At 35.7% G+C, this 17545-nt stretch overlaps 1 protein-coding gene across 3 annotated transcripts in view; it reads left to right on the top strand.

The window, feature by feature from the left end:
* The window catches only part of SS18 (SS18 subunit of BAF chromatin remodeling complex), an 87109-nt gene that overhangs the window by 23669 nt on the left and 45895 nt on the right, over positions 1-17545 (top strand). For all 3 annotated transcript variants that reach the window (XM_045296226.1, XM_004702917.4, XM_004702916.2), the window contains exons 4-5: positions 11764-11917; positions 17278-17499. In XM_045296226.1, the coding sequence (XP_045152161.1) occupies positions 11764-11917; positions 17278-17499 (376 nt within the window). The remainder of the gene's footprint in view (positions 1-11763; positions 11918-17277; positions 17500-17545) is intronic.

The following is a 17545-nucleotide window of genomic DNA, read 5'->3' as shown; positions in this document are numbered from 1 at the left end:
ACTTATTATCCAAGAAGTAGATTTCCTTTGCTGACTTAACAGGCAAAATTGCAGTAAGAAAAAAATCAACTGTTACCACCTCTTTTGTGTTCATCTTAGAGATTGAAAGTTTTTTAGAATTACTTAGCTTACTTTTCACTTAATTTGTGAATTAGGTTTTAAAAATTTCCAAATTTAGCCACATATTGTTGAATTTATTAAGCACAGTAAGTTTTGTGTAATAGGTTTTCACTACAAAGAGTAAAAGTCTAGCCTCTTAAGGAGTTAATAGTCTCATATTTTATTTATTGCTTTTCACATCCTCAATTGCTTTGTATTTGGAAGGGTTTTATTATTTATTTCTAAATTGAATTTTTGTATAATGCTGTGCTTGATGTTATAGGCAACCCTTAACTAACTGTTTGATAATATTGAAATGTTATTAGTTTTCAAGTTTGGTAATCTCGCTAGCAGAATATCTGTTAAGGTACTTCACTGAGTAAAAATTAGTATTGGGCAATGGGAGGGAATAAAGAGGAGCTGATACCAAGGACTCAATAGACAGTAATGTATAGAAAATAATGATGGCAACATGTACAAATATGCTTGATATAATCGATGTATAGATTGCTATAAGAGCTGTTAAGAGCCCTCAGTAAAATCATCTTTTTAAAAAAATTAGTATTAAAGAATTTTTAAAAGTTGTACCCAAATGAATTGAAGAAGCGTATTCTTATAGATGTGTAGAACAATTTTGAGATTAGCAGGATTTATTGCATTTATAAATTTCTACTTAATTTTTAGAATATGCAATAATTCTAAGTTAGAATATCAGTGATAAGTCATACAAAAGTCTACTACATTTTCCACTGACTTTTCTGCAAATAATGCCAATTTAAATATGTATTGCCCCATTTTCTGTACAAGTGGTCCTTTGTTACATCCATTGTTCTGTACCTTGTGATTTTATTTAGTTTTTAAAAAGAGATGTTTACAGTTTCATTTAGCAATTATGGAAAGAACCTTAAATATTAGCAATATTTTCATGTTATTAAAAATTTTATTAGCTATAGTATTTGGTAAGTATTATAACATTGACTATATTTTCCCATGAAATTTCTGGCTTCTGATTTCTGTGATATACCTAGTTCTCTTTCTCTCTCTCTTTTAAAAATACCTAGTTCTCTTTTGAACCCTTTAGCTGCTCAGTTCATCACCCTCAGATTGTCTAGGAAGTGTTGAATGCTTTGTTTTTGAACATTATCTCTCAACAACATTCTCTTTCGGGGACCTCATCGAGATCTCAGGTTTTATACAATACAGGCTATAGGTTTTAGCTATACAATGGTGGTTTCCCAATATGTATCACTGAACCTGAGTATAAGGCATGAATCCGATTTCCAGTTGACATACCTGTTTGGGTATGACATAGGCCTCTTCTAGCTCAAAGTTAATTTTTTTTTTCAACCTTCCCGGTTTTCTTTGCTTTTTAACAAAAGAAAGAGGGAAGACAAAATTCTTAGCCTGCATCTTCACATTTCTTATCTTGAGTAAGATACTTAGATACTTAGATCCTTTAGTCAGAAGCCTTGTGGCTCTCCCAGGCTTCTCTTTTGTTTTGTACTTGACACAGCTTGGTTTCCAAGTCTTTTATCTTCTCTGATAACTACCATGCTGCTCTACAATAAGAGTATCTAATTAAACGTTATGGTATAAAAACAGAACGGATGACTGTGAGTGAAATACCTTTGAAATGTTTATTATTAGGAGATTCAGTACAAATGAAGACATCAATATTTCTATCATCTGGAGATAAAGAAGGCTTGTTGAGAGTAAAGCAAAGGAGGAAACTAAAGAAATTTGATTCCTTTAAAACTATAAAACAAAACCTTTTATTTGCCAACCATGTTATACATGATGTTAAAGCTAAACCAGTATATAAATAAGCTACATACAATGCCTGCTATTTTTAAAGCCCTGTGTATTCAAAAGTATAATGGAAATATAGTAGTGAAATGATTAATTCTCTTTAGACCTGGTGAAAGTTTCACAAAGGAAGCAATGTACTTTATAGAGAATTGACACATAGGGTATACTCTTGGATTTAATATTATAGGGAGCATTTTGCTAGCTTCATTGTCTGGCTTGCCTTTTCATATACCATATAAAAAAAGGTCATGTTAACTATTTTCTGGACAGTCTGTATAAGATTTAGTAGATGTTTAATTGAGTTTATATAATCAGAGATGGAACATAATTGAAAAACCAAACTCACTCCCATTGAGCCAATTCTAACTCATGATGACCCTATAGGACGGGTTGATATATCCGTGGATTTCCAAGACTGTAACTCTCTGGAGTAGAAAGCACAGTTTTTCTCCCATGGAATAGCTGGTGGTTTTGAACTGCAGACCTTGCAGATCACAGCCCAACCTGTAACCACTATGCCATCAGGGCCCCTTGGAACATATAAAAAGGAATATAAATATTAGCATGTACACACACTCGTGGACATTTTATTACACGGCTATATTAAAATTAGGGAAAGTATCAGAAAAGTATGAGGTCACCTAAAGATTATTCCTTTGATACAACTTGAAAATTTGTATGGCTCACTTCTACTGCAAACATCATTTGGAAATGAAGGAAATTAAATACTAGAAGTTGAGTAGTTCTTATTTGCACAAGGTCACCGAAGTACCATATATACATATTTGTACAGGGTCATTTATTGAAGCACTATATTAACAACAATATTAGAAACAGATAATAGTATTGGGAATGGGTTAAAACCTATTGTGGCTATTCATTTGACCCTACACTTTTTTGACAAGTATATATTGTTCTTATAAATGATAGTCTAGTTTTTATTTTGAAATGAAACATCTACCAGTCCAACAGGTTTTACGTGAACAATCTATTGACATCGGCTATGTTCATCATGCTGTGTAACTATGACTACAGCTGTGTTCCAGAAATTCGCTCTTCCTTCAGCAAGAGTCCCTTCTCACTTTCCCTCTCTTCCTTGGTCACTGGTAATAATCTTTGCTCTCTGTACGTGTGCCTGTTTCATGTGAGTGGGGTCATAACAAGATTGCCCTCTTGTGACTGACTGACTTAACTGAGCTTGCCTTTTCAAGGGTTACCCATTTTGTAGCATTTATCAGGACGTTATTTCTCTTTATGGCTGAGGAATATTTCATTGTATGTGTGCGCCACATTTTGTTTATCCATTCACCTGTTGACAAATGAATAAGCACAATTTAATATTTCAATAAAAAGTCTAGGAAAGTAACTTCAAAAATTTAAAAAATATCTTTTTGTTTCTTCATAGATAATGTTGTTACAAGCAAATAAAAGGTTTACAGTCTTAACAATATTTCTGGAGTTGATTAGTAATTTTGAAGTTTATTCAAGAGAATACTTTAGTCTGAGGAGAGGAAGACGTGTACTTTTTGTTAAAGGTTTATGGGTCTGGAATAACTGTTTAGCATTATCCATGTCTCTGGTTCCATCAGCATAGCTCCATGTCAACAGGAAGACGAAGCAGAGTGTGTGGGTCTGGCTTTCAGTGAGCTATTTATCTCCTTAGCGCCTCCAGATGAGGTCCTCAAACTGTGACCTGATTGACAGGCTAAACTCCACCTCTTCACTCTTAATAGTCTCAAGTTGACACCAAATTATGTAACGACCACATCAGGTTTTATGGTACAACTGAGTTCTCTATTAGTGACAGTTGATGACTGATGACTACTAAATTAGGAAAATCAGTGGGTGTGATTTAATACCTGCCTGAATTTTAGACTAACAATGATGATATCCTGAATTTCTTGTGAATATCAGTGAGGTATATGAGAGCTTCTAGCCTATTTGAGATATGTATAGATACTTTGGGGTACTGATTGAGGACTAGAAAATAAGGTAGATAGAATAACTCACAGGGCTTTTGGAGCCAGTCTTGCTTAACTAATCAAGACAGTATATATTGATCTCTTTTATTTATCAGCCTTAGTAAGTTTTGTTTGTATCTCTTATTTGAAATAACATTTCTTTCTTAATATCCTGCGTGTTTCTCTGTGTCATTAGAGAGCCTCCTTGTGGAGAACTATACCATCTACAGCTTTAGTGATAATTACACAAATGGACGATTATTAAATTAATATTATGTAGGGATTTTTTTTTTATATTTTAAAGAGGATCATTTTATAATCATAGTCATTTTTAGTTTTATGAAAAACATTTGAGTTGATTTATTTACTAAAACCTTAAGTGGCTTCTGTTTCAGGCAATATATAGGCGTTTTTAATAACACCAGTAAATAAACCAAATAGGGGACTTCAAAAAGGAGGTTAAAAACATGGAATGAGAAGATAACAGGATTTTGTTGCATGCTTTCTTGGATCCCCGTTGGGTTTCTAGTCTATGAAAGGCAGGAATGTAAATATGTAAATTACATGTTAGATGATAAAAGATAAGGAAAAGGAAAACTAAATAAAGCAGATGAAGTGGGCTAGGAATGCTGAATGGGAAAGGGAATTTGTAGTGTGAAATAGGGTGTGGTTAGCATAGACCTTTGAGCAAAAACTTGAAAATGAGTGCTTTAAGCAGAAGAAACAAGCAGTAGAATGGTCCCGGACTGTAACTATGCCTGGAGTGGTTAAAGAACAGCAGAAAGGTAATTGTGGCTGGGGCAGAATTAGGTAAGGGGAATGGATGCCATGGACAAATGCTAAAAGGAGCCCTGTTGGTATAGTGGGCTATGAATTGGCCTGCTAACCACAAGGTCAGCTGTTTGAACCCACTAGCTGCTTCACTGGAGAACAATGAGGATGTCTGATCTTGTTACGATTTATGACCCCAGAAAAAGCACCAGAGCTGTCCCACTCCGTCCTATGAATTAGGGATTGCCTTGATGGCGGTAAGTGGAGCTACTGTTGTAAGGACTTTTCATTCTGAGATATGAAGCCATTGCAGAAGTTTGAGCAGAAAAATCAATCGAAGGTTATTCTGACTACATACTTTGTGGAGAATATAATAAAGAGGCACATGTATCAAAGCAAGTAAGCCAGTTAGGTGAGAAATCAAATGATTAGGAGAGAGATGATAGCTTAAACTTTTCACAAGCAGAGGAGATGGAAGTAGAAGTGGTCAAATATGGGTATGTTTTAAAGTTAGCACTTAAAGGGCATGCTGAATTGGATGTGCGCGGTGCGTATGAGAAAAATACAGGTTTCAGGCTTGACTTCATAGTTTTAAATAGAGCAGCAACTAGACAGAGGGAATTGCCATTAATCGAGTATGAGTAGGGGGAACAGTAGGGAGCCCTAAGATTAGTTTTGTAGATAGTAAGTTTGAGATGTCTGAAAGAAATCCAAATAGAGATGTAAATGTAGAGTGGCCAATTTTGACAATTAAAACATTTGAAAGATATAAAAAGGATACACTTAATTTTGAAATGTTCATATTTAAAAATCATTCTTTCATTTAGCAAATATTTAGTACTTCTATTTGATAATATGTGAGTAGAGCTACAATGACAACGCAGATATAATTACTTACCTTCTATCGACTGTCAGCTTATTTTGAAAAAAATATTTAAAAAAATCTTTTTATTGGGGGCTTGTACAACTCCTATCACAATCCATACATACATTCATTGTGTCAAGCACATTTGTACCCATCATCATTCTCAAAACATTTGAAAATATTTTTTAATTGTTGGGGATATGAGGTTAAGCTATCGATTTTGGTTTGTTTTGATATATAAATTTATTCCTCTAAATTGCCCTTGGAGCACTGCTATCCCTGTGCTCCAAAGGTTTTGGTATGTTGTGTTTCCATTTTCATTTTTAAGGATTTTTCTGATTTTCTTCTTCTATTACTCAGTAGTTTTTTAATTGGAGTAGTATTCAGTTTTCCTTTGTTTTTCCCCCCTCTTGCTCTTCTTTTTGTTGATTTGTAATTTTATAGTCTTGTGATTTAAGAAGATGTTTTGTAGTATTTTGATGTTTTAAAATTTATTGAGCCTTTGTGGCATGACATGTGGTCTGTTTTGGAGAATGCTCCATGTGTACAGGAAAATAATGTATGTTGTGTCGTTGTTGGGTAGAATGTTCTAGCTATGTCGGCGAGGTTTAATTTGGTTGATGGTGATATTCAGTTCGTTTGTGTCTGGATGAGTTTGCCATATCTGTGTATCTGATACTACATTCAAGATATAAAACAGCTCTATTACCTAAAAACTTTCTAATATCTTTTCTTCCAATTTTAAAATTGAGGTTTTTTCTTAAAGACTTGTAGGAATTATATATATATATATATTCTAGATATAATTTACTTGTTGATGACATTTTATATATATGTGTGTGCACACACACACACACACACATACACTCCTCCCCCCACCCCCAAATGGAAAAAAAAAGCTTCACTGGCCAGAGCTTTCATAGTATGCATTTTCCCCACTAGAGGAGCATCCAACAACTTGCTTTGAGTTAGTGCACCCAAGTAGCATTGCCTGGGAAGGTTCTTTCTGGCCACAGCAAATTTTTTTGTAAAAGCAATTTTACTTGAATCTTGTTTTTTTGATGGCCAATTTAAGAGAACAGTGTGCAGTTGTGAAATTTTGTTCCCTGCTTGGGAAAAATGCCACAACCTATTGTGATGTTGAACACAGCTTATGAGGACAGCGCTATGGGAAAAACTCAATTGTACGAGTAGTTTTCTTGTTTCAAAAAAGGTGAAATGTCAAGATGACAAACCTCATTCTGGACATGGTCAGCTTCCTGAACCGACAAAAAAATGTCAACTCACAGTGCATTTGGAGTTCTTTCCACCAGGTCAGTCTGTTAATCAAGCTTTCTATTTAGAGCCTTGGTTCTCAACTTTCCTAATGCCACAACCCCTTAATACAGTTCTCATATTGTGGTGACCCCCCAATCATAAAATTATTTTTGCTGTTACTTCATAATTTTGCTACTGTTATGAATCGGGCAACCCCTGTGAAAGGGTTGTTTGACCCCCAAAGGGGATACAACCCAAAGGTTGAGAACCACTGGTTTAGAGGTTCTGAAAAGATAGTGTAAAGGTGTTTGCCACAAAAGACCTGATTTGTGGAAGGCGGGGGACTACTTTTGCCACCACAACAGTGTACCTACTCATGCAGCCATCTCAGTGTGCCAGTTTTTGGCAAAAAAACATATCCCTCTCTTGCCCCACACACTTGACTCACCTAACCTCATTCTGTGTTACTTCTTTTTGTTTCCATGAATGAATAGGGACATGAAAGGACAGTAATTTGAGGACATAGAAGAGTATATGTATGTGTGTGTATATATAAAATATGTTATATATATTATATGTTATATATACACACACACATATACTCGTCTGTGGGTGTGTGCATATTTCAAGTACATTTTCCTAATTTGAAAATTGGTTTTTATTAATAGTGCCATTGGATGAACACAGTCCTTAATTTTTTTTTTTCCCACAGTCCTTAATTTATCAAGTGTTTTTCCTACTGTATGCAATTCTTTCGGTATCTGGGATAGGAGATATTTTCCTATCACAGTGTGATAAAGACATTAGCTTGTGTCTTTTTTCTAGAAATTTATTTCCCTGTTCTATCACAAATTAATTTTGGGGAGGATTTCAGCTGGGATTTTAAAAATATATGACATGCAGTTGACCCAGCACCATTTATTTGATAGGTTTTCCTTTCCTCTTTGAATATCAATTGTTTTACTGTAAGTTGAATGTTTTTGTAGATCTGTTTCACAAATGTATTCTGTGCCATAGATATATTTGTCTGTGTTTGGCATTAACCACATGCCCTAGTTATTGTTGCTTTAAAGTAAATATATCTGAGTGTTCTTAAAGATTGTCCTTGCTATTCTTAGTCGTTTTCATTTCCATATAAATTTTAGAATCAGTTTGTGAATTTTTGCAAAAATCCTGTTGTGATTTTGTTACAGGATTTCATGGAATCTCTAATCAGCATGAAGGAAATGACAATTTCATAATATGGAATTGTCCATTTGATGACAAGATAGATCTTTTACGTTTAGTCAAATTCTTTCTCTGATCAGTATTTCAGCGTAGAGGTTTATACATTTTTTGTTATATATATTTGTAGCTATCTGTTACTTTTGATGGTATTATTAGTGCTTTTGATCCTTAAATCTGATTTTCAATTTTTAAAAATTGTTATTGTGGACTTGTACAGCTCTTATCACAGTCCACACATCCATCGTGTCAAGCACACTTGTACATTTGTTGCCGTCATCATTTTCAAAACATTTTCTTTCTATCTACTTGAGCCCTTGGTGTTTGCTCCTCATCCCCTCCCCCCACTCTCACTCCCTCATGAACCCTTGATAATTTATAAATTATTATTTTGTCATGTCTTACACTGACTGTTGTTTCCCTTTACTCACTTTTCTGTTGTCTGCCCCCTTGTGAGGGTTGCATGTAGATCATTGTGATGGTTCCCCCTTTCTTCCCCCACCTTCCCCTTCCCCTCCTGGTATCACCACTCTTATTATTGGTCCTGAGGGGTTTATCTGTCCTGAATTCCCTGTGTTTCCAGCTCTTCTCTGTACCCGTGTACATGCTCTGGTCTAGCGAGATTTGTAAGGTAGAATTGGGGTTATGATAGTAGGGGGGTGAGGGTGGAGAAAGCATTAAAGAACTAGAGGAAAGTTGTAAGTTGTATGTTTCGTTACGCTATACTGCTCTCTGAATGGCTCATCTCTTCCTTGTCACCCTTCTGTGAAGGGATGTCCAATTGTTTATAGTTGGGCTTTGGGTCTCCACTCCTCACTCCCCCTCATTCACATTGATATGATTTTTTTGTTCTGGGTCTTTGATGCCTGATGCCAGATCCCATGATTTTCTATTTTTTCAAAGTATATAGGAATACCATTGGTTTTTACATATTGACTTTCTAACAACCTATAAACCTTTCCTTCTTTCTGTTATTTCTCTTGGCTGTTCATTTATTATTTTGTTGCTGAGATTAAATTTATATAACATAAAATACCCCATTTTAATCAGGTTCATCTGTGGTTTTTAGTATAGTTGCAATGTGAAACCATCACTACTATCTGGTTAGTAGTCAGGTCTGGTTTCTCCTCTTCTACCCATCCTTGACAACTACTTTCTGGCTTTATGGATTTGTCTGTTCTGGCCATTTCTTAAAAATGGGATCATACAATATAAGGCCTTTTTTGGTCAGGCTTATTTTATTTAGTTCATCTGTGTTACAGCATCAGCGCCTCATTTCTTTTTGTGATACACTAATCTAGTATATAGCTCTATACTACATTTTGCATATCCTTTTCGTCATTGTTGATAGAAATAGAATTGTTTAAACTTTTTGGTTCTATTGACTAGTGCTCCTGTGAACTCTTATGACCATGCTTTCCTATGTTTCATTTTCCTTACATGTATAATATGAGCAGGATTGCTGGGTTAGTTGCTATCTCCATGTTTAACTTTGAGGAACTGCCAAACTGCAGATGAACAAGTCTCTTGTTGGTGTTTTTTTTCCTTGAAGAAAGATTAAGTTTATCATTTGGTAGGCAAATTAGTTCCAGGAGATGATCTTGAAACTGTTGTTGGGGGTTGATTTATAAATTATACTGTAGTAGGGCTGAACTCTTTCAATTTTGCCCTTAGTCTTCTCTTTAAATTGTTCATTGAAGAAATCTAAGTTTGGCTCTGTATTCCTCTATTTGTCTCCCCTGCACAAGGGAGCATCTGAACCCTTCATTTCATTAGCCTCCTGATCTTCATATCCTTTTCTTAGTGACTTTCCTCTTTGGAATTTCCAATTCTAGCAGCCCCAGATGGACTTCTTTTCCCCGTAGTCTAGTAGGATAGCTGCTTTCTTCCTCTCTTACAAAGCAGAAGAAATAAGAAAAGCCAAGGTAATTGTGGAGCTGATCTTAGAAACAGCCCTTCTTTCAAGAATTGTAGTTCCCCTCTTGCCAGTTTTAGTTGCTGTTTAATACCTTTAAACAGTTTAATATATATTTTATCTCCATTTTATAATTTTTATTAGCCGGCGATTTTGTTTTATACAAACTGCTCTTACCACAACCTGGGAACTGTGGATTATGGTATTTTATAAATTGAGTTAAAAAATAAAAGAAAGACTGATACCTGTTAGGAATGAGAATATGGGGTTTCAAATTGTCCAAAAGAGAGAATATTTGGACTAGATTTTAGGGGGAAGATTTTCATTTTGAAACAGACTTATCAAGGTCAGCCAGGTTTATAGGATGATATGAAGCAAGGAAAATTTAAAGTAAGACACTAGTTGATTTGATGTTTTTAAACTGAACAAGGTTATTAAGCTATGTAAAGAGTACAAGTTGGGTAAAGAATTTCAGATGAGAATCGAAGTGTTAATACTTATTTTTGAGAAAACATTTAGTAAAGTTATTGTGTCGGATTTAATTAGTGAAGAAATGAAGTTTCTGGACTTGAAATGGGGACCATCAGAATATCCTAAGCAGACCCATTCCTGGTAACCCTGTAATGTGGAGTCGGACTATCTCAGATTTCTAGGCTGTGCTTTTCATGGGAGCAGACTGCCACATCTCCCTCCCATGGTGCAGCCGGTGGGTTTGAACCAGCCTTTTGATTGGCAGCTGAATGGTTCAACCCCTGTGGTGTCAGGACCCTTTGCTATTCGAGGGTATTACTTGGTTATTTCTGCAAATACCACAGTTATTTCTATTAGTGCTATGAGATGTTTAAGTATTTACATGTGATGGCTGTACGCAATGGACGTATGTTAAGTGTACCAGAAGGAATTGTATTTGCAGATCTGGAAAGGTACAGATATAAATAACTATCTAAAATACAATCTAAAATTAATAGTGTATATTATGTTCAGAGCATAGAGAAGAAGGCAGAAATAGATGTCCTCTTGCAGGTTTAAACATGGGGCTTTGGAAAGAAACAACCATTTGCTTTTTCTAACAAAAGATCTCCCAAGAAGAAAACAGACCACCTTGTATCTGTTTTTTTTCCTTTTGCCCTTTTTTGAACTCTCAAGGTTAGGCAGTTATTTTCTTCACAATTTCATTAGGAAATTTGCCAAAGGCATCCTTTTGAGGCAGCTGTCTCTGCACCCTTGGAGGCCATCAGTAATGTTTCCAATCTATAGGAATATTCGGCACAAAATTGTTATACTGAGCTTGAGCTGGGTCTTCATGTTTGAAAGCACTTCTCTGCCACCACCAGTTTTTTCCCCTTCAAACAATATGGAATATATATTTTAAGACTACTGAAATCTTTTATTTTGCTTTATTTTTTCTTTTATTGTTTTTATTATTGTTCCTTTTAAGTAGAATCCATCACTAGTAAAAACATATTGGCATATGTTAATTTAAATTAAAAATGTTAAACTAATTATAATAACAAAATAGGTTTATTAAGACTTTAATATTCAAATAAATTAAAATTTCTTTTGCACAGGATATTAAGAATATTATTTTCACTCTTGAGTGTATAAAGTAAAATGTGCTGTGATTATGGTATTCTTTTGGTCTGTCTGAGGTACTTTGAGGCCATGTTCATGTTACCCATCGTGTGAAGTGTCCAGGATATTAAATAATGATGCTAAGTTCATGATTAAAGTGTATTAGAATATGTTGAAATTCATTTGTGTTTTTGTTCCTATCCAATTTAATAATATAGGCAACTGTTATACTTATGCATCTTTAAAGTATTAGTCTATTTCTCTTGTTTTATTAAACTGTTTCCTTTCAGCCACCCACACAGAATATGCCTATGGGTCTTGGAGGGATGAATCAGAGCGGCCCTCCCCCACCTCCTCGCTCTCACAACATGTCTTCAGATGGAATTGTAGGTGGGGGTCCTCCTGCACCACACATGCAGAACCAGATGAACGGCCAGATGCCTGGTAAGTTTTTCTCCTCTAAGACATTAACACCAGAGTTGCTTAGCAACTGAAACGACATGGGGGCTCAAGGGATACTAGATTGTTGATGACAAAACTGCTTTGAATGCCCCCGAGTACAAGCTCTCTTAGAGTTTGTTAGCTACAGAGCTACGTGACCTGTATTCAGTGTTTATCAGGCTGCCCTTGGGCTTTGATGTAGCTGACACACAGCATTCCTCTGATGAACAGAACTGGCTAAATTTAGTCTGTCTGAAACTATGTAGTACAGCTGGCTTTAGAAGGTTTTTGGAGAAAAGCATAGTACCATGTCTTAAGATTTCAAATCTGTTCATGAAAAGGTATTACAACATTTCCCTTAGTTTTGTTATTTACTGAAACATTTATTGATCTCATAAAAGGTATCACTGGGAAAAAATATATGAAGAAACCAAACAAACCATTCTCTAAAGTGATAATGTATTTAGTATTTCCTCATTGATATAATTGAAGCTAAATATAGATTTTTATGAATATGTATTTGTATATCATAACAAGTACAAAATTGATCCTAGGTAAGATTAAAACCCGAAAAATACTGTGTACTTTCTGATAGGAGGATGAGTCACTCCTTTTGCCAGTTATCCATCCTAGGTTTAGAGCCGTTAGGATATCTTTCAGACTATTGAATGCCTATTTAGTTACCTTTTACTGGTGTGAATTTTTAATCTGAAAAATAGAGTTAAACTTTTGTTTTTGTAGCAACAGCAACAACCTACACATGTCCTTGATTGTTAGTGCAGCATATTCACTACATTAAATATGAGAATACTTTCCAAAGGCAAAGTTTGTTTGTTAAGAAGGAAGGAGTATATAGATAACAACAAGGGAAATACTTAAAAAAACAAAAGAATTTATTTTCAAGATTAGTAGTTAACAATTTTAATGCTAGTGTCTTCTCTAGCTGATATTGTTGATTTGGTAACTTTGGTCTTCAGGAATGACGGACATGCAGAGAGAAGCAAAGAGCAGTCTCTGGCTGAGATGCATGGCAGCTGGGTTTACAGAAGACGGAAGTGGGGTCTTGGTTATTTTCTATTTCTTGCTAAGTCTTTCAACATTCATGACTCATATCCAACATGGAATAAAGCCATAAGTACTTTTCAGGCTCTAGTCAGGAGAAAGCTGCTTGCTGAATCCACGATTACCTCATCAGGGCATGTTTGTTAGAAGATGTTGGGAGACTTTGATGGTAGTACCTTTAACTAGGATTTGGACGTCTCCATGTACTTGAATCTAAGACTCAGTAGGCAGTTGAGTAGCTATAGTGATTGATAATGTTTTGCTTTTTATGGAAAGTCATCTAAAATGTTCCATTCTTTTAGAAGCCAGAAACTAACCACCATTTATAACCTAACTTGTGTAGAATACTATACAGTTTCCAAAAGTTGGAGAGTAACCTAATTTCTTTTCCATATAGCATTTCTCAAGACATTTTTTATACGTACAGATTTGCATCTAGTCTCCTATTTTAGTTTTTGAAGTATCCCACTTTGTAATCTTAAGTGGCAGAGATATAAATGCTATTTGATTTTGGACAAATCTTGCAGTCTTAATGCCTCTTCAAAGCAGTTTATTGATTTTTCAGAACCAAATAATACATGCACGTGGTACTGCAGATACTTGAGGGGCATTGGCTTCTAGTTCATATAAATATTTTCTATATTTAAAAGCATATAAATATATGTATATTTTTTCATTTCACCACAAATTGTAGTAGACATTAAATACTCCATGTATCTTTTTTGCCTCTTAAGGTTGTATTTTACAGTCATTCCTTTTTTGGGGGAGGAGGGGGTTGACACATTTTTTGCAGGTGTGCTCTAATTTAATTGAGTGGTTTGGTGGAAGCATAGGTTGTGTTAAGTCTTGCTATGTACATTTATATATACTGGGATATATGTCTATAATTTGTGTGTGCTGTATGTTTATATACACATATACAAATATACATTCACACATAAACATAAACTTGTATATCTGTAGGATAAATTCCTCTAACCAAAATTCCTGTATCAAAGGTGTATCCTTTCAAAAATTTTATTGGTATTTACATTTATATCCCCTGAATGTGTCAGAGTGCATTTTGTTAGAATATGGTTGAATCCAAGTTCGCTCTCTTTCTTTTTTGGACATTTAATTTACAACTTTTAATTATGAATTGAGTGAAGGTTTACAGAACAAATCAGTTTTCCATTCAACTATTCACACACATCTTGTTTCATGTCTTTGTATTCTCCACAGTGAAACATCACTTACTCTACTTCCTGTTTCCTGTTTTCATTCTTCCTTATTTCGTAACCCATTTGAATTTTATCTTTGCGTAAAACCTTTTGATCTAAAATGGCCGATTATTCAAAGCTACATATACCTCCCCGTGTTACCGTTTGCTTTGACTGATATGTCTGTGGTTTGACTGAACATTGATCCATGGGGGAGAGTTGAGTTCCAAATCCGAAGGGTGACTAAGGGACAGAGTCTTGAGGTTCCAGGAATCTATCTGACTAGTAAACTTGGCCTTTTTGGGTCTTTTTTACATGGATCAAAACTTTTGATCTCTGCAAAGCTGAGAAATGAAAAGATGGCTTCATAATTTGAATTTTCCTTTTGTTGTAAGTGATGCAGTCCATCTTCATGTATGTTTATGAACCTTTTAACCCTTTTGCAGTTTTCATGTCCTTCATTCTTTTACTGCTGGTGTGTGTGTGTGTGAATGTATAGTTTTTTATTTAACTTTTTATTGTTAATTAGGTGGTGGTTTACAGTTCTCTATTCAACAATTTATCAAAATTCTCAATAGCTAGTCCAGTTCCTCCACCTTTTTTCCTCTCTTCTCCCTCTTATAAAATGTTACCTTCCTTTTCTACCTCTAGCCCATTACTTCTCCTTCCTGCCCTTTCCCCCTTACGTCTGGTAACCATCAAAGTCTCTTTTTTTGTGTGTGTGAGTATTTTTAAGAATCTCTTTTGGTATGAAAACCTTTACTTTGATTTTTTTATTTGATAACCATGATCTCATACAATATTTGCCCTGTTCTGGATGACTACTGTATGTACTTGAGTATAACTGACCCAAATACCAGCCAAGGCACCTAATTTTACCATAAAAACTGCATTAAAAATGTGCTGAAAGTTCCATGATGCTCACCTTCCCGACACGATCGCTGAAGACAAATGGGTGCAAATGTGGTGAAGAAAGCTGATGGTGCCCAGCTATCAAAAGATACAGTGTCTGGGGTCTTAAAGGTTTGAAGGTAAACAAGCGGCCAGCTAGCTCAGAAGCAACAAAGCCCACATGGAAGAAGCACACCAGCCTGTGTGATCATGAGGTGTCAAAGGGATCAGGTATCAGGCATAAAAGAGCAAAAAATCAAATCATTGTGAATGAGGGGGAGTGTGGAGTGAGCACCCAAAACCCATCTGTAGGCAACTGGACATCCCCTTATAGAAGAGTCTTGGGGAGGAGACAAACCTGTCAGGGTGCAGTGTAGCAACGATGAAACATACAACTTTCCTTTAGTTCTTAAATGTTTCCTCCCCACCACACTTATCATGATCCCAGTTCTGCCTTACAAATCCGGCTAGACCGGAGGATGTACACTGGTACAGATGGAACTAGAAACACAGGGAGTCCAGGACAGATGAACTGGTCAGGACCAGTGCTGAGAATGGGGATACCTGGAGGGTGGAGGGAGGGTGGGGGTAGAAAGGAGGAACCAATTACAGGGATCTGCATATAACCCCCTTCCTGGGGGACAGACAACAGAACATGGGAGACGTCAGACAGTGTAAGATATGACAGAAGGGAGACGTCAGACAGTGAAAGATATGACAAAATAATAATAATTTATAAATTGTCAAGGGTTCATGAGGGAGGGGTGTGGGGAGGGAGGGGAAAAATGAGCTGATACCAAGGGCTCAAGTAGAAAGCAAATGTTTTGAGAATGATGAGGGCAATAAATATACAAATGTGCTCGAAAAAAATAGATGTATTCTATGATGAGGGCAACAAATGTACAAATGTGCTTGACACAATGGATGTATGTATGTATGGATTGTGATAAAAGTTGTACGAGCCCCCAATAAAATGATTTTTTTAAAAAAGTGCTGAGAAACCTTGGCTTATACATGAGTATATATGGTAACTTCACTCAGCATGATGGTCTTCAAGTCCATTTATATCATGAGGTGTTTCACAGTTTGACCATTAGATATACTTTCTACTTTAAGTATTTAGTTCAGTCTGCTGAACTATGTCTGCTAAGGAGGCCTGGTGGTGCTCTTGGGTAGGCATTGGGATGCTAACTTCAAGGTCAGCAGATTAAGCCCACCAGCTGCTCCATGAGTGAAATATGAGACTGTGTGCTCCTGTAAAGATTTACCAAGCAAGGAAAACCCTACATAGGGTCACCGAGTTGAAATTGACTTCATGGTATTGGGTCAATGTCTTATAAAAGATCCCCCCCTAATTAATTTTGATATGATTTTGCTCATGTATACATTTAAAATGTTTATTTTGCCTAATTTTTGAGTATACTGTATTTAGTGAAGGATTTCTAAGATTATTAAACATTTCTCTCATAGATTGTAGTACTCTTATAGTTTCTCATTTTTTTAGAATTGCGTATTTTATCCATCTGAAATTAATTTTATTAGAAAGAATAAGATAAATCAATCTAGTTCCCCCGCCCCCCCAATTGTTAGTATTTATTGAATTCTTTCTTTTGTCCCAAACCAAACCCACTGCCATCAAGTAGATAACAACTCACAATGACCGTATAGGACACAGTCTAAATAATGGTTTCATAGGTTTTTGGGACTGCTTCGGAGCGTTATCAGAGCGGACTGTCACATCTTTTAGCCAGTGGAGTGACTGGTGGATTTGAACTAAATCCAGTAGAGCCCATTTTTCTTTTGCACATTGTTACTATCTATTAAATTATGCATCTGGGTCTGTTTTTCTAGACTGTCTGGTCTGTTGATGTGTTAGTTGCTTTATTTGAGTGCTTGTACTACACTTACTTATTCCAGTGCTGCGACGCTTTACTATCTCATAAAACCGGTCCTCCTTTATTACTCTTCTTTTTCAGAATGGTCCTGGTTTTTCAGCATACGTTTCTTAATCTGTAAAGTGGAATTATAAATGCAGCTTTCTCAGAGGTTTGGTGTCACCCATGTAAAGCATTTATTTTGTCTGCTACTGATTGAATACTTTTGATATTGTCAGATTTCTATTATTATGACAGTAATGCCAAAAATAGAAAGCTTCCTTAGGTATACTCTACTTAACTTTCATGTTTTGCTTCTGATCATTTTTCTTCAAAGGGCCTAACCATATGCCTATGCAGGGACCTGGACCCAACCAACTCAATATGACAAATAGTTCCATGAACATGCCTTCAAGTAGCCATGGCTCCATGGGAGGTTATAACCATTCCGTGCCATCATCACAGAGTATGCCGGTACAGAATCAGATGACCATGAGTCAAGGACAACCGATGGGAAATTACGGCCCCAGACCCAATATGAACATGCAGCCAAACCAAGGTAAATATATCATCCTTGATTAATTACCATGTCTTTGAAAGTAAGA

The sequence above is a fragment of the Echinops telfairi genome, unplaced genomic scaffold, assembly GCF_000313985.2.
Source record: "Echinops telfairi isolate 266 unplaced genomic scaffold, ASM31398v2 ScPeMD7_7400;HRSCAF=8409, whole genome shotgun sequence".
NCBI lineage: Eukaryota > Metazoa > Chordata > Mammalia > Afrosoricida > Tenrecidae > Echinops > Echinops telfairi.
The sequence above is the reverse complement of the archived record's forward strand: the minus strand, read 5'-3'. Positions and strand labels throughout refer to the sequence as shown.